The following is an 18,413-nucleotide window of genomic DNA, read 5'->3' as shown; positions in this document are numbered from 1 at the left end:
CCCTAATAGGAGATCCAGAATTGCATTCTCTCTAGATCATACCTCTATATATTGATTTAGAAAAACTTTCCTGAACACATTTGACAAACTCCAAGTCATCCAGCCCTTTATAGCTTGCGAGTCTCAGTCAAGATGTGGAAAATTAAAATTCCCTACAATCACAAACTTGTGTTTCCTGCAGCTGTCTGTAATCTCTGAACAGATTTGCTCCTCCAATGTCATTTGATGGCCCCAATTTGTTGTATGTGGTGTTGTACAGAAGGATGAGAAGGAAGCTTTGTGAAGTAAAATTCTAATGCTTTGATGATCAAGTTGACAATAGCCTCCAAATGTGCGTGTCGTCTGTGCGCTGCTGCTGAACATAAATTTATTCAAAATGACATTGTCCCAAGGGAAAATGAGATTGCCAAGTTACTGAATGCTGGCAATATCCCAGCTCTATTACTTCATTTGTACCCAATCCAGACTTTCAACGATAGACTGGCGTAATGCCATTATGTACTAACCTAAGGTACTTTTATTTGAAATGTTCTCAACAACTCTTCTAAAATCCTTTATGTCGCTCACTTTTATTTACTTTTCTACAACTTCTCTCATGGAAATAAAGCAATTATTTCTCATCTTTTATTTAAAGAGGATTCTGGATTGATATAGCTCTGATCAGGAAATGTTGTTGTCAAATCAATATAGCTTCATTACAAAGCAACCTTTCACTATCTGTTTCTCGATTCAAACAGGAAATAGCTTATTGACAAGCAAAGCAAGATCTTAGGCCACACATTATCTCAGTGACTAAAGGCCTAATATCAGCATAGTTTTTTATGTCTTGTAGAATTACATTGCTTACAGTGACAGCTTTCAGAAAGGTTGATTATTTTTGCAGCTTCCTGCTATTACAGACTAGTTCAGTGTTTCAAATTAATTATCTAGTCCTTGAAATTATAAATTGCACTAAAATCCTATTGTCTGGAAATTTATTTGTGCAGTTTTTTTTTCAGTGCTCATTGATTGAAATTTGACTTTATTCAGAGTGAAACATGATGATGACCATTCCGGGACATTTCACATTGGCCCTGAACCTTTGTTTGATGCTTTGGGACCCTAGTTTTTTAATTAGTCTTAAACCTCCTTGACCTAAACATTCTGTCTGAAACCCTAACTGTCATGTGAATGACTTGTGGAAACTAATGTAGACTCTTGCAGATGAAGCATAAGGTGCATTTGAGGTGGATAATGGCTTTTCTGGACTTCTGTATACCTTCAATGCATGATCAAACAACCATCTTGTATGTTTATGGGGCAGAGATCTCCAGGATTTTGTGGAAATGTTGCATTTTTTCAGAGGTTTTGCTCATGTTCTTGGCAATTTTCCTCAATCTGTCCTGTCTTCTCTCCACACGACAGAATGGAGCTTGTTTTGGGAGACTGGTGGTGTCCAACTTTGTGAGTAGCGAGCTTCCCAATAAAGCTGACTGAAATTAATGACTATAATTGTCAGTTTATTGTCATATACATTGTACAACATATGCACTGCAAATTTACTTGCTACAGCCAAACAGATATTTGTAAAAAAACCAGATATTGAACTTAATTCAATTAAATAAGACAATAAAACATCAGCTGGATAATAAATATTCATAGTATTTTTTTTTAAAGTGCAAAAGGGCAATCAATCCTTTTGTGCTGTCAGAGCAGTCCATGATTAGATTAACAAGGGGAAGTTACTCTTGTAACTCCTTGCGTACATTAATGATTTAGATGAAGGGATTAAAAGTAATATAAGCAAATTTGCAGATGACATAAAGCTGGGTGGCAGTGTGAAATGTGAGGAGGATATCATGAATGCAGGGTGACTTGGACAGACTGGATGAATGGGCAGATGCCTGGCAGATGTAGATAAATGTAAAGTTATCCACTTTGGTGGCAAGAACTGGAAGGCAGATTACTATCTGCATGGTGCCTTATGAAAAGAGGAAGTACAATGAGATCTAGATGTCCTTGTTCATCAGTCACTGAAAGTACATGCAGGTACAACAGGCAGTGAAGAAAGCTAATGACATGTTGGCTCTCATAACAAGAGGAGTTGAAAATAAGAGCAAAGAAGTTCTTCTGCAGTTGTACAGGGCCCTGGTGAGACCATACCATGATGGTCATCATCATGTTTCACTCTGAATAAAGTCAAATTTCAATGGAGTATTGTGTGCAGTTTTGGTCTCCAAGTTTGAGAAAGAACATTCTTGCTATTGAGGGAGTGCAGCGTGGGTTCATGAGGTTAATTCTCGGGATGGTGGGACTGTCATATGTTGAAAGATTGGAGTAACGGGGCTGTATACACTGGAATTTAGAAGGATAAGAGGAGATCTGATTGAAGCATATAAAATTATTAAGGGCTTGGACATGCTAGAGGCAGGAAACATGTTCCAAATGTTGGGGGAGTCCAGAACCAGAGGCCACAGTTTACGTTTAAGGGGTAGGCCATTTAGAATGGAATTGAGGAAGAACTTTTTCACCCCGAGTTATGGATCCGTGGATTGCTCTGCCTCAGAAAGCAATGGAGGCCAATTCTCTGGATGCTTTCATAAAAGAATTAAGTAGAGCTCTTAAAGATAGTAAAGTCAAGGGGTATTGGGAGAAAATAAGAACTGGGTATTGATTGTGGATGATCAGCCATGATCACAATGAATAGCGGTGCTGGCTCAAAAGGCGAAATGGCCTACTGCTGTACCTATTGTCCAAGTTCAAGAATCCGATGAGCTCTTGAATTCTTTCTCCAATCTAACACCACTTCAAGTCATTGGCCTCCTGTTCCCAGCCATCACTTTCCTCCCTCAAACCTCTCCTGGAATTGGCCTTGAATCTGGACAGTGCAATACCACAGCTGCAGAAGTACAGCAGCATTTTGATCTTGACTTTAGGCACGATTGAAATTGCAGAAATTGGCCTGTAGCCAAAATATGTTCTATCTAAGCCAAACAAGACATAATTGCTTGATGCTGACTGAGCAAAAGAATTCAATAAACGGACTGAAAATTCATCATTTTTAAAGTTTCTTTATTTGGAAGCTGTGCAAGGTTGAGAAGATTTGCAATGAGTTTCAGAGTGATGTACAGTACAGTCATGATACCTATCAAAAGATTGGATTGCTTTGGACTGTCACTAAAAATGAATGTTGCAATTTTATATTGCTTAATAATTATTTGAATGGCGATTTTAAAATCTTGACATAACTAATGTATATTGAGTAATTTTTTTTTCCAGAAAGACAACTGTACAAGTTCTCTAATTGGTTTTGCTGATTACTTTTACTTACTGTATATTATGGTGTATAAGTTGACCCCCTTTTTTCAGTCTCATTTTAAGGTTTTTATGGTATATCTGCATATCAGTCGATCCCAGTTTTCTGGCTGCCTGCGGTGCCCTATTGATCTGGGATACAGTCAACCCAGAAACGTGTGATTCCTGAGATGGGCCATTGATTGGCGTATATGTCAATCCCCATAGACCATGCAGATTGATCTGCTGGGCATTGGCTGGAGGTGATTGCTATCACGGAAAATCCATCGACACAACACAGCACACAACAAAAATATGAAGCGAGCTTTAAGTTGAAAGTGATAGAAATGGCCAAGAAAACTAACAACTGCGCTGCTGCAAGAAAATTTGATGTATATGGGAAGTTGGTTAGAGATTGAAGGAAAAAAGAAGAGACTTTAAGAAACATACCAAAAAGGCAATGTTCTTTGAGAAAAGGAATCACTCATTGGCCAGAGTTGGAAGATCACGTTGCAGAATGGGTACATGAACAGAAGCAAGATTGCTACGTAGTCACCCGAAATAAAATAAAAACATTTGCACTGCTGTGGTCCAAGTTGCACCCAGACCTCGGTGATGATTTTGAGGCTACAGTCGCTTGGTCCAATCATTTCATGAACTGGAAAAATCTGGTATTTACACCAAAAAACAAAAATTGCACAGAAACTACCAACAGATCTTGATCATGACGTTGTGATTTTTCACCAGTTTATTATACAGAACTGGCAGAAACACCAATTTGCATTAGCAAATATTGGAAACATGGACGAAACCCCCATGGAAAGAGGTTAAAACTGTGCAAACCAGAAGTACAGCCCACGAAATGATCAGGTTTACCATGGTATTATTGTGCGTAGCCGACGGGACAAAGTTAAGATCCATGGTAATCTTCAAATGCAAAATTAAACCGAAAATGAAATTTCCTGCAGGTATTTTTGTACATTTTCATGAAAAAGGATGGATGGATGAAAATGGTGTAAAACTATGGATAGACAATATGTGGAACAGGTGGCCAGACGGTTTATGCACAGAACGGAGTTGGTTGGTCTGGGATATTTTTTGTAGCCACTTAACTGAGAACTCTAAAAGTAGATTAGCACTACATAAAACTTATAAGGCAGTTATCCCGGGTGGTTTGACATCAATATTGCAACCTCTTGATGTCTGCTTGAACAAGCCCTTCAGAGACCATGTGTGCAAGGAATGGAATACATGGATGTCAAGTGCAGAAAAGTAGTTTACAAAAGACAAGGCAATGCCTGCTGCATCACTTGATATGCTGTGTAACTTCATGTTCAAGGCATGGAACAAAGTTAAAGTAAAGACTGATAAAATAATTTTAAAAGTTTGGTGTCTCTTGTGCAATTGATGGCACAGAAGATGATTTATTGTGGGATACTGATGACAAATCTGAAACCACCTCATCAGATACAGACTGGGACCCATATGATGCCTGTTTAAACAGTGAGAGTATGGATGTGCTTGCCACCATATTTGCTTCAGACAATGATGGCGAGAGTGATTTTGAAGGGCTATAAATGTGTTGTTGTTTTCAATAAAAATCTCAATGGAAATCTGTTGCAGTCGGCTTATTTTTTGGTTTATCAAGGGTCGACGTACGCTGATCAACACAGATTGGACTTTGAGCTGAATTTAAGGTCTCAAAGGTATATCGGCATATAAATCAACCCCCATTTTTTTGAGAGATTTTTCTGGGTTTCAGGACTCGGTTTATACTCCGAAATATACGATAAATATAATGAAGGACAAAATCTGTTGCTAAATATCAGGCTCCAATATGTCTGTGTTTTTTTTTCCTCTTTGTAGCAAGCAGAAATAAACAAACTCTAAATTTCTCCCTTGGCACATATTTCATCTTTTTGTCTGTTGAACAAGTGAACATTGCAGAATAACGAACAGTCTTGATACCTGAGCCACTGGTAAACATTGGGGATAATATTTTCCTGTGTTTGCTAACTGGTAGTTGGGAGCTGGTATGTCACTAGAGAGTACCAATGGATGTTGTGCACAGTTTCAGCATGGAATATTCTACCCCCTCCAAATATTAGTGAAAATCTGTTATTTTTCTCTGGTGAAAGAAGAACAGCACCAGTTTCTCCAATCTCTGTTATCTTGTTATTCCTAAGTGTGGAGCTAAAATTAAATAAAGGAAGCCATTTGGGCTCTTCCTTATTTTTGTACCCTGCCTAGCTTGTCCTCGGAACTTTAGGACTTGAGTGTATACATTCCCAGCCTTCTTTTTGATGCTGCTCTATTAAATTTATCCCATCCAGTTCATGTTTCCTCTCTTATTCTTTCTGCCAAATGTATCAGTTCATAATTTCTACATTCTGTATTATCATTCTGTTTCTCCAATCTATCTTCCTCCTCGTGAACTCTCTTACATGATCCTCTTCACAACTTTTTACCTCTCCATGATATGTAACAACTGTAAAATTCAAATTTTAATAATTTTGTACACTTGAGGTCAAAATATTAATTTAATTCAAAATAAGGAATAGCCTCATAGATGGACCTGAAGAAGTCCACTTTGCATTTGGTGCTCCATTGTCACTTTCAGTCCTCTCACCCACTATCCACTGACTGTGGCAGGGTCAAGGGGTTTCAGTTGGACAACATTTATTTTCAATATTATCTAGAAACATAACAGCAACCGTTAGCCTCATCAACATTCTTAATTATTTTGTTAAAGAGCTTAGTCAAGTTATTTAAAATGTCTTTTGTTGATGAATTGTGTTCCATGTTATAGTACTGGAAATTTTTCCCATTGCTAGTTGGCCCATGGTTGTCATGTTTCTCCCCATCTCCTAAACTAATATCTCAGAAACCTGTCTTGAACACAAGTTCTCGATTTGAACTACTGCCAAACCATAAGAGGTTCCTTTATTTTTATCTTTGTTACTACATGTATTTCAGCCAAGTAGTCTGCTTTCAGCATAAAACTTTCTTTTTGGTGCTTTACTGGGCCTGATGATCCTTAACTACCCTTCATCTATAATTTTGGGATTGTTTTTATGTTTATGTTTCAATGTTTACTTAAAAATGTTAAGTGCCAGAAATTAATGGTTAGAGAGAGAAGAAAAAATCACTTTTCAATCAAGACCGATCCCAATCGTATGAATCGGACTGTTATGTACACCTGCCTTCTCTAGTGTAGAGCTGAGGATCCAGATGTGAAGTTTATCAACTAGAAAACTTTTGTGCCCTTCCTCTGGACCAAGTACTAGATCCATATTCAAGATCCAGCACATGTAACCTGCTGAGTTTCTCCAGCGCTTTTGTGTATTTTATATGTAATCTCCAGCTTGTTCCTGACTTCTTGACTGTAATTCTCAGGCACAGAAATCAGAGACACACTGGCCTAAATGCTGCATTTTGCGGGCAGTTCTCTGTTGAACAGCCACCCAATATAGTAACTGAGTTCTTGCCCACAACTTCTCAAAACCCTTTTGAAATTAACTTTACAGAGGTATTCTTGCCTCGAAAAATAATTCTGCTCAGTGGCTTTTACATTGTACTTTTGTACTCTTTGGAAAGAAGTTCAGAGACACAGTACAATGCATACATACTGTTGAGTGCAGTCAATAGGGAATGAAATTCTGATGAGTTTTTCATGAACACAGAACAGTACTACACAGGAGTAGGCCCTTTAGCCCAGATGTCTATGATGGACATGATGTCCAAATCAAACTTAAAATATATTACTTGCTTCTGATATGTATCCTTCCATCCCCTTCATATCTACGAGTCTATCTAGATGCCATTTAAGTGCTACTATTGTATGTACTTCCACCACTTACACCTGGCATCGTACATTTCCCTTAAACCTTCTTCCCCCTCACTTTTAATGCATGACCTCTACAGTATGATACTTTTGCCGAGGGGGAAAAGATTCTGACTATTCATCCTATTAATGCCTCTCATGATTTTATATACCTCTGCTAGGATGCCCTAATCAGAGCAACCCACAGTCGCCAGGAGTGGGTCTTACACTGGAGCCATCAATTAATTGAATGGCTCGCAAGACTGTCTTGTGCCTTGAAGTCAAGCTTGTGTAAATTTCTATAAATAGCTCACTCAATTTTTTGGAAAGGAAGTAAACAGAGTTCAGGTGTGGTTTGATAAAACTCTGTGTCTGTCATTAATTCTCTGAGTAAACTCAAAGTGGGAGTTACATTCCTCAGCTATGCGTGCAGCCCAAACATTTTGGGCACAGGTTACACTCCAGAAATACAACCCAAGTCTATCCAATCTCTCCCCATAATTCACACTCTCTGAACCAGGCAACATCCTGGTAAACATCTTCTTTACCCTTTCCAAAGCTTTCAGATCTTTCCTGTATAGGAGCAACCAGAATTGCACAAGTACGGCCTAATAGAAGTTCTCTATAGCTGCAACGTGACTTTGTTACCCTTAGTGCACTGCCCAATGAAGCCAAGCAAGCCATATACCTTCTTTACCATATTATCTACTTACATGACCACTTTCAATGGTTCCCCTCCCCGTGCCACCACCTCCAGTTCCATCTTCAACTCAAGTTCAAGTTTATTATTATCGTTCAATTATATAATTACAATTGAACAAAACAGCGTCCTTCGGTCTGGTCCTTGGTGTAAAAACTTGCAAATACAAATATAGACATATAACAAATATTTATAAGTGATTTATATACAGTACATATATAAAAATTAAAAAATATTAATTAAATAAATAGTAGTGTCTCGAAGGGATTGTATGAGCACTTCATCAGTCATTTGGCAGTCTCGCTGTCCATGGGAAGAAGCTGTTTCTCAGCTGGTGGTTTTGGTTGTATCTCTTTCCCAATGGGAGAGGCTGGAAGATGCTGTGTGCATGGTGGTAGGGGTCCTTAATGATTTTGCAAGCCCTCTTCAGTCAAGGATCCCAGTCGATCACATTGATGGGGTGGGAAAGGAGACCGCAGTGATCCTATTTTCCACTTGTGGTCCTGTGGATTGACCACCCATCCAATGCTCTAAAGCATCCAGGATACTCTTAATAGAGCTCCTGTAGAAAGTTGACAGGATGGTGGCCAGTAGCCTTGCCCACCTCATTCTTCTCAGGAAGTGCAATCATTGTTGTGCCTTCCTGACATTAGAGATGTTGTGTGTCCAGGATAGATCACTACTTAAGTGGACTCCAAGGAACTTGGTGCTCTCCACTCTCTCCACCTCAAATTTAGTGATGTGTAGTGGCGGGAGATTTTCCCTAGCCTTCCTGAAGCCCATAATCATCTCCTTTGTCTTGTCCCCATTGAAACTCAAGTTGATATTCTCACACCATAACATGAAAATTTCCAGGCCAACTCATCGTTGTTGCTAATGAGGCCAACTACTGTTGTGTCAACCACACACTTGATGACTTGGAAATGGATCTAGCATTGAAGTCATGGGTCAGTAGCATGAATAGGAACTGGCTGAGCACACAAAAGTGTTAAAAATATACCTTAAGGACCCCACATTAACTGTATACATTTCCCTTGCATTTGACTTCCCAAAGTTCAACATTTCACACTTATCTGGATTAAATTCCATCTGAGAATTTTCTGCCCATATCTAACCGATCTGTATTCTCTTGTGTTCTTCAATAACTCTGTGTTCAGTCCACAGCTCCACTAATATTTGTATCATCTGTAAACATACTAACCCACCACCTACTTTTTCATTTTTTATGTACCTATCACAAAAAATAGGGATCCATCGATCCCTGCAGGATACAAATGGTCACAGACCTCCAGCCCTAATAACAGCTTTCTACCGTTACCTTCTCTCTTCCATGGCCCAGCCAATTTTTTTATCCAAATTTGATACCTTGATAAAGGGCTCAAGCCCAAAACATAGGTAATATATCTTTATCTTTGTAATATAAAGTATACTGCTTGACCTGCTGAGTTTCTCCAACATTGTGTTTTTACTTCAATCATAGTGTCTGGAAACTTTCATAATTCATTCTTTTGTATCCAAATTGTCAACTCTCAATGAATTCCACCTTCTGAATCAGTTTACCATGAGGAACCTTGTCAAATACCTTAGTAAAGTCCATGTACAACATTTACTGCCCTACCCTCATCAACATTTTTGTCACTTCAGAAAACTTGGTAAAACTCTATAACAACAGTATACCAGTCCTGCCCCTCCTGCAATCAAGTCTCACTAATGACCACAATGTCACAATTCCTTTATAAGACATACTTCAATATAGGTAGCATCGAGTAAATCTGCTCTGCACTTTCTTGAGAACTTCCTCATCCTTCCTATAATAAGGCAAACAGAACTGAACACAATACTCTATGGTCCAACCAGAGTTTTGTAGAGCTGCAACATTACCTCAAGGCTCTTGAACTCAATCCCCCAACTAATGAAGGCCAACACACAATGTGCCTTCTTAGCCGTCCTAACAACTTGAGTGGTGTCTTCCTCTTATCGTTATCTGACTTGATTTGTTCTGCCCTTTTTTGGTGGAATGTTTATCTTTTTCAGATTGCTATTCCCTTCTACTGGAAATCTATAATAACATCTTAAAATGCATTAGGAGGACAGCAGTGCTTGTAAAGGAAAACAAAAAAGTGACTTCTTTTAGATCGGCACACTCTTAGCCAAAACTGAGGAATGAAAGGAAGAAGAGTATGAAAACAAGTAGAGGACTACCAGATACACAGAGGGGGAGCTATTCTGCAAAGTTCTGTGATGTGTAATATAATCAGTGAGATAAGTATAAAGAATGGCCAACATATTGTGCAGGTGGCATGAGATTCAAGAGAAAAAGAAGAAACAAATCCAGAAAATGTTGCTTGCAATTTATGCACAAGTGGTGATCAGCATATAAAGTGTAAATAAAATAAATGAGGCTGCATCTGCCAAGAATATTACATGGGGAAAAAAAAAGACAGATCCACCCCAAGGCTTCCAACTTGCGCCTTTTCTGAAAATGAATTTGAAACCATTTTCATTGGGAGTCACAAGCAATTCTATTCTTTGCAATGTTCTTATTACAATATCCTTTTAACCTGTAATTACAATTTTAATAAGTGATCGTTTTATTTCCACTTTTGTTATCATTGGAAGTTTACATGCCATTTAATACGGGACTGATGGAATATCTGAGTATTTTCTCTCCCTTTATCAACTATGCCAATAACACCATTTTGATGGTGGATAAGTATCTGAAATCATATATTTTCGTCGTTTTTCTCTTCATTGATACTATTTTTTATTAAAAAGTGTATAATCTAATTCTCTAAAATGAGCCAATGTGCTCATGCAGATAGTTTGAATATTCAATCTTCTAGTCTTACCTTGCATAATTTGGCTGGGGCCAAGTGAGAGGGAGACCTGTGTTTGAGGTATAGTCAGAAAATGTTGGAAGTACTCAGCAGGTCAGACAGTATTTTTAGAGAAATAAATAGTTGATAGTTTGGATTAATGGCCTTTCTTTAAAACTAAGAAAAGTTGACGGTGGCACGGTTGGCATAGGGCAGCATGGTTGGGATAATGGTTAGTGGATCACCTTTACATCGCTAATGAATGGGACCAGACTTGGGTTCGAATCCCATACTATCTGTAAAGAGTTTATGTGTTTTCCCCATGGGCTCTGGTTTCCTCCCACTGTTCAAAACGTACCAGGGTGTTGGTTAATTAGGTGTAAATTGGGTGGCACAGACTCGTGAGCTGAAATGGCCTGTTAGCGTGCTGTATGTCTAATTTTAAATTAATAATTGGTCATAGAATAATTGATAAGGTGGAGACCAAGAGGCTTATTGCACAAGTGGTGATGCTTACTGATACTATAGTAAGGACTTGATTTAGGCTTTTAATTACCTGTCCCTTTAATTCTTTCTCACACTCCCATTGTGAACTCTGTTTTTTGGCCTTGTATACTATTCCAACAAAGCTCCATGCAAACTTCAGGAATAGCATTTTACCTTCTGACTTGGCACATATAGTTTTCAAATAACTATCCCTTCAAGTTTGTATCAGAACTTATTGTTAAACTAATTCTTTTGCTCTCCACATAAGTTCAATTTTATTATCATCCGATTGTACAAGTAAAACCTTTCAACACAACATTCTCTAACCCTTGGTGCAAAACACGCAGACACATAATCAGACATACCATATGTACAGATAAACAAGGTGCCTGATCTGTGAGTGTTTGTAGTATGTTGATTTTATTTCAGAATTTCAGTATTTGATGGTTTTTCTTTTTCAATGGTTAATGTTAATGCCAGGAGTGTGGCTTAAATAGGGCTCAAAGCTGTTTTGTCTGGGCATATATGTATATTTTTATGTATAAAGTTTCTGATAATGGTTTTGGGAGCCTCATTCTAGACTTAATTGAAACACTCTTCTCTATTTATATTTTACTGATGGCTGATGTACCTTTTTTATATAGGATCTCCATGCTGAACTAGTGGCACTTGGAAAGATTGAATCAGAAAGTGTATTGGCACAGACAGACAAGCTCATCAAAGAAAATCTTCTGTTATCAGAAGCTGATGAGATCCTTCATTATGAGAAGAAGTTAGAAAAATGGGAAGAAGAACGCGCTGAATTAATTCAACGTGAAAAAGATTTGAGAGAGAAAGCTTGTCAAATAAGGGAAGCCAGACAAGCAGCGAAATCTGCAAGTTAAACTTATTCAAGTGCTCCCTTTCCTTTCTCCCCAAACCCTTCCCCACCCTTCAGACCTTTCCAGAATGTTACTGTATTGATTAAATTGTGCCATGAAATGCAGTATGGGTAATATTTTTACATTCTTATTGCAAATACATCTATTAATCTTGCCAAACGACATCTGCAGAACCAAAGATGTTCCCCCCCATCCCCCCCATGCATGTTTGACTCAGAAGACACTGAAAACAAGAGAGGCTGCAGTTTCTGAAAATTGGAGCAACACTCAAAATGCTGGAGGAACTCAGCAGGTCCGGCAGCATGAATGGAAGAGCATAGATAGTCAACATTTTGTTCCGAAATCCTTCATTGCTCGGCATCCTCAGAAATTGAATGGTTAATATTTAAAAGTTATAGTTAGTATTTCAGAATTGCTGTTAAAAGTGACAAAGGATTAGTGAGTTGAAAGGTTAACTGTTTCTCGTACCATAGATGTTGAATGATATGCTGAGAACCTATAGGATGTTCTTTTGTTTTGATTTCAAATTTTCAATATCTATAGTTTTTGATTTTAATGCAAATGAATTTGAAGACGAGTAAAGGCATCCTGTTGGACTTGTAGAGAGCCCCTGGTGAATCTGCTTCTGCAATATATATTTTTTTGGGGGGGGGGGGGACCTTGACGTCAAGATTCATGTACACAAATTACACCAAATTTGTTTTCCTTCATTTGCCCTTTAAAATAACACCACTATCCAGCACCCACATCACAATGAGAAAGAGAAGCAAAAGCGAGTCCCTTCAGAGAAATCAAATGTCCCTGAATCCTGCCTCCTCCTCCGATGCTGCCATCTCCTACGGTGACAAAACCGCTGGAGCTGCATGATCTGTTAATTTCTGCAATGAACCTCAAGTCAAGTCAGATCCTTTTATTGATCGTTCAAACCATGCTCACACAGTAAAGACGAGATAGCATTTCTCCAGGACCACGGAGCATATTTAAATAAATGTAAGTTAAAATAGCATCCAACTCGCCCTCTTTGGCCCCTAGTTCCAAAAACTCTGTGATTAAGAACCTATCAGCATCTAAGGCCTCTCAGAATCCCAGTCATGGTATCTCTTTCCCATTCGCTAGTCACCAGCAGCCTGATGTGCTTTCTTCAGCTACCGACCACCATACACACCTGCTGCTGTGGTCCGCTATCCTGTAAGGTCCTCTCTCAAGCTTATCCTTTTTGGCAGAGTGGTGTTCTCCCACTCTGGTATCCTGTACCAGTTTGTTGCTTTCGTGGAAGAGCCCGCAACTATTGCGGTTAGTGGTCTTTGACGTTTAAAAAAATAGCCATGTTCTATACGCAGTTTAAACCTACATGGGGCTGTTGGGCAAGACAGTTTGGCAGTAGGACCCCGTGGAGGAGAGTTGAGAAATGGGTCTCCATTCACTGCTTCTCCCAGTTCCACACCAGCAGCAGCTGGTAGGACCCAACATTTATTACTCATCCCTTACTGCCTTTGAGGTGATAATGAGCCACTGCATTGAATTGCTAGATTGAACCTCAGATAATTGAACTTTAAACCTCAGAATGCAGACCAATCGATTTGCAGAAGGAGAAAGTCATGTCAGGGAGAAGAATTTAAAAAGGAGTGTTCGTGGGTCTCGTCGAAGATTGTGAGAGCAGGACTGTGAACAAGAGGAGAAGCATTTAAAAAGCAGGAAGAGAGGTAGGTGCTTGTTTAAATCTCTCCATTGGCTTATTACCTAAACCCATTAAAAGAACGGTATGGTCAAGCAGAGTAGCCATTGTGAAGTGGCCCAATGTAGGAGTGAGAATTTGAGGTTTTGGTTCAAGAGGTTTCACTGAGCGGAGGCTAAGGTGGAGGTGTACAAGTTGAATCAAGGTAAAGACATGTTTTTCTAACTCTTTCCTCTTTAATAGTGAGAATGGCAGCAAGGGCAGGGACATGCTCCCTTGCAAAAATGTGGATAGACAGGGAAGCCAACAATATTCCTGATGACTTCATCTGCAAAGTGTGCACCCTACTGCAGCTCCTTATAGACCATGTTAGGGAATTGAATCTGGATTTGGATGAACTTCAAATTGTTTGAGAGGCTCAGGGGGTGATAGACAAGAGTTACAATAAGGCAATCACACCTAGGAGGCAGGAAGAAGATAGCTGGGTTACAGTCAGAAGAAGGAAAGGGAGTAGGTAGGCAGTGCAGGGTACCCTTGTGGCCAGTCCCCTCAGCAACAAGTACCTGTTTACTTTTTGGAGTAAAAAACACAAAGCTGGAGAAACTCAACAAGTCAAGCAGTGTCCTTTATATAACAAAGGTAAGAATACATAACCAATGTTTGGGCTTGAGCCCTTCATCAAGTATTTTTTTATTTGCCTCTTTGGATACTTCTAAGGGGGATGATCTATGTGGGCCAAGCTGCAGTCAGACCAATAGCACCATGGTCAGCTTTGAGCCTCAAAAGGGAAGGGTGAAGTCAGGTAAAGCAATAGTCCTAAGAGACTTGATAGTCAGGAAAAAGATAGGAGTTTCTGTGGCTGCAAAAGGGACTCCAGGATAGTGTATTGCCTCCCAGGTATTTAAGTCCAGGATGTTTCTGAGCAGGTCTAGAATACTCTTAAGGGGGAAGAATAATCATTTAGAGGTCATGGTATATATATTGGTGCCAATGACATAGACAGGAGTGGGGGTATAGGTCCTGCAAAATAAGTTGAGGGTTGAGTTAGAAAAGAGGCTGAAGAGCAGGACCCCCCAATATATAATCTCTGGATTATCCCGAGCATGACCTCAGGAAGGTCAGAACAGGAAGATAGTGCGGACACACATGGAGCTGAAAAGATGGAGCAGGGGGCAAGGTTTCGTTCTTGGTTAATTAGAACCTTGTTTGGGAAAGTGGTGACCTGCACATGTGGGAGTGGTTGTACCTGAACTCGAGGGGAACCAAAACCATGGCAGGGAGGTTTGCTAATGCTGCTAGGGGAGTGGGTTTGAAACTAGATTTGTGGGGGTGGATGAGAACCAAAATGAAGAGGCAGAGGAAGTGGTGGTTGCCACATATAGGGAGAGCTGATAGGGAGTTTGTGTGGACTGATTGGCAGATAGGGCAAAATTGCAGCCAGTGGGATGAATTCAGGAAAGTTTTCTTAATCAATACATAGAAGAACTGACTCAAGACGGGGCAGTATTGGATCTCCTATTAGGGAATGAGGTAGGTCAGGTGACAGAGGTTTGTGTTGGGGAACACTTTGGGTCCAGTGATCACAATACTATTAGTTTTAGGCTAGTAATGGAAAAGAATAGAGGTGGGCCAAAGGTTGAGATTCTTAAATGAAAGAAAGCAAATTTTGAGATGATGAGAAAAGATTTGGAGGGTGTGGATTGGGATAAGATATTTTCAGGGAATAGTGTAGCTGATAAATGGAGGATATTCAAAGGAGTTCTGAGAGTGCAGAGTTGGTCTGTCCCCGTGAGGATTAAAGGAAAGGTTAGAAACTGTAGGGAGCCTTGGTTTTCAAAAGATATTGAGAACTTGGATTAGAGGAAGAGGGATGTGTACAACAGGTATAAATACCAGGGAATGGATGAACTGCTTGAATATAAGGAATGTTTTTAAATAAAATCTTAAAGGATAAAAGGTGATATGAAGCTGCTGTGGCACTAAAAGTAAAAATAAATCCAAAGGCTTTCTATAGGTGCATTAAAAGTAAAAGAATAGTGAGGGATAAAATTGGACCACTTGAAGATGAGGGGGGTAGGCTCCGTGAGAACCCAGAGGAGATGGGTGAAATTTTAAATTATTATTTTTTCTTCAATATTCACTAAGGACAAGAATATTGAGCCAGATGAAGTGAAGAAATATTGTAGGGAGCACATGGATAATATAAGAATTAATGAAGAGGTAGTGTTGGCTATATTGAAAAAGATCAAGGTGGATAAATCTCAAGGTCCTGACAAAATATTCCCTTGGACCCTGAGGGAGTTTAGTGAACAATAGTGGGGATATTGACAGAAATATTTAGAATATCACTGGTCATGGGGGAAGTGCCAGAGGGCTGGAGAGTGGCTCATGTTCCACTGTTCAAAAAAAGATCAAAGTAAACCTGGTAATGATAGGCCTGTAAGTCTGACGTCAGTGGTGGGTAAATTAATGGAAAGTGTTCTTAGAGATGGTATGTACAACTATTTGGAAAGACAGGGATTGATTCAGAGTTGTCAGCATGGTTTTGTACGTGGTAGATCATGTCTAACAAATCTTAGAGTTTTTTGAGGAGGTTACTAAGAAGTTTGATGAGGGGAAGGTGGTGGATATTGTCTATTTGGTCTTTACTAAGGCTTTTGATAAAGTTCTCAATAAGGAAGGTGGAACCATTAGGTATTAATGATGAAGTAGTGAAATGGATTCAACAATGGTTGGATGGGAGATGCCAGAGAGTCGTGGTGGAAAATTGTTTGTCAAATTGGAGGCTGGTGACGAGTGGAGTGCCTCAGGGATCAGAACTGGGTCCACTGCTGTTTGTCATCTCTATTAACAATCTAGTTGATAGGGTGGTAAATACAAAGGTTGGCAGTATTGTGGACAGTGAGAAAGATTATCAAAGCTTACAGGGTGATATAGGACAATTAGAAGAGTTGGCTGAAAGATAGAGATGGAGTTTAATACTGATAAATATGAGGTGCTACATTTTGGTAAGACTAATCAAAATAGAACATACACGTTAAATGATAGACAATTGAGTGCAGTGGAGCAAAAGGGATTTAGGAGTCATGGAACATAATTCTCTGAAAGTGGATAGGGTGGTGAAGAAGGCATTTAGTATGATGGCTTTCATAAATCAGAGTATAGAGTACAGGAGTTGGGATGTTATGTTGAAATTGCATAAGGCATTGGTGAGGCCAAATTTGGAATATTGTGTGCAGTTTTGGTCGCCGAATTACAGGAAAGATATAAACAGTATAGAGAGAGCAGAGGAGGTTTACGCGAATGTTGCCAGGGTTTCAGGGTTTGAGTTGCAGGGAAAGGTTGTGCAGACTGGGATTTTATTCCCTTGAGCGTAGAAGGTTGAGGGTGATTTGATAGAGGTATTCAAAATCATAAGGGGGACAAATAGAGTCAATGTGGATAGGCTTTTTCCACTGAGAGTGGGGGAGATTCAAACAAGAGGGCATGGATTGAAAGTAAAAGGGGAAAAGTTTAAGGGAAACATAAGGGGGAATTTCTTCATGCAGAGGGTGATGGGGCTATGGAGATCGATGTTAATATTCAAGGAAAGGTTTGATAGGTATATAAACGGGAGAGGTGTGGAGGGTTATGGGCCAAATGTGGGTCAGTGGGACTAGGTGGGAGATGTTTGGCATGGACTAGTAGGGCCAAACAGGCCTGTTTCTATGCTGTAAATGGTTGTGTTTCGGTGAGATCCCCGTCACTCTCCAAAATTCCCATGAATACAGCCAAGAGTTGTCAAATCCTCCTCTTTCAATAACAATTTAATTCCCAGAATCATCCTCGTGAATCTCCTCTGAACCCTCTCCAATGTTAATATATCCTTCTTAGATTATGAGCCAAAAACTGCTCATAATACTCTGTGAGGTCTCACTAGTGCCTTATAAAGCCTCAACGTCACATCCCTGTGCTTTTATTCCTTGTATGCCAGCATTGCATTTGCCTTCTTCACCACCAACTCAACATGCAAGCTTACCTTCAGGCTATCCTATACAATGGCTCCCAGGTCCCTTTGCATCTGGATATTTTCAATTTTCTCCCATTTAGAAAATATGCCTGTTTATTTTTTCTACCAAACTATGACTATACACCTTCTGACTTTGTATTGCATTTGCCACTTCTCTGCCCATTCTCCTAATCTATTCAAGTCCTTCTATAACTTCCCTGTTTCCTGAACACTACCTGTTCCCCTACCTATCTGTAAACTTGGCCACAACGCCATTCATTCCACTATCTTGGAGAATCTTTCCTGGACCCAAACCACCAATGGCACTGTGAAGAAAGCACACCAGTACCTCTACTTCCTCAGGAAGTTTGGTATGAAACCAGAAACCCTGGCAAATTTCTAGAGGTGTGATGCAAAATGTGCTGACTGGCTGTGTCACAGCCAATACCCTTGAGTGTAAAACCCTCCAAAAGGTAGTGGATGCAGTCCATGACATCACAGACAAATCCCTCCTCACTATTGAGTGCACCTACAGAAAACGCTGCTATCAGAAAGCAGCAGCAATCATCACAGGCCCACACCACCCAGAACATGCTCTGTTCTCGCTGCTTCAATCAGGAAAGAGATATAGGTGCCACAAGACTCGCACCACCAGGTTCAGGGACAGCTGCCGCCCTCTACCATCAGAATCCTCAACAACATACTCAATCAAAGACTCATTTAAGGACTTTTGTGCACTTGATTGATTTTCTTTTTGTTCTCTGTATTGCA

General features: G+C 39.6%; 1 protein-coding gene across 1 annotated transcript in view; it reads left to right on the top strand.

Moving 5' to 3' along the window:
• Positions 1-12,083, top strand: part of mrps27 (mitochondrial ribosomal protein S27) — a 130,110-nt gene extending 118,027 nt beyond the window's left edge. The window contains exon 11 of the mRNA XM_069936790.1: positions 11,743-12,083. Within this exon, the coding sequence (XP_069792891.1) occupies positions 11,743-11,982 (240 nt within the window). The 3' untranslated portion in view covers positions 11,983-12,083. The remainder of the gene's footprint in view (positions 1-11,742) is intronic.
• The last annotated feature ends 6,330 nt before the right edge of the window (positions 12,084-18,413 follow it).

Source organism: Narcine bancroftii, chromosome 1 (assembly GCF_036971445.1).
Source record: "Narcine bancroftii isolate sNarBan1 chromosome 1, sNarBan1.hap1, whole genome shotgun sequence".
Lineage (NCBI taxonomy): Eukaryota > Metazoa > Chordata > Chondrichthyes > Torpediniformes > Narcinidae > Narcine > Narcine bancroftii.
This window is presented reverse-complemented; position numbering and strand designations above follow the sequence as displayed.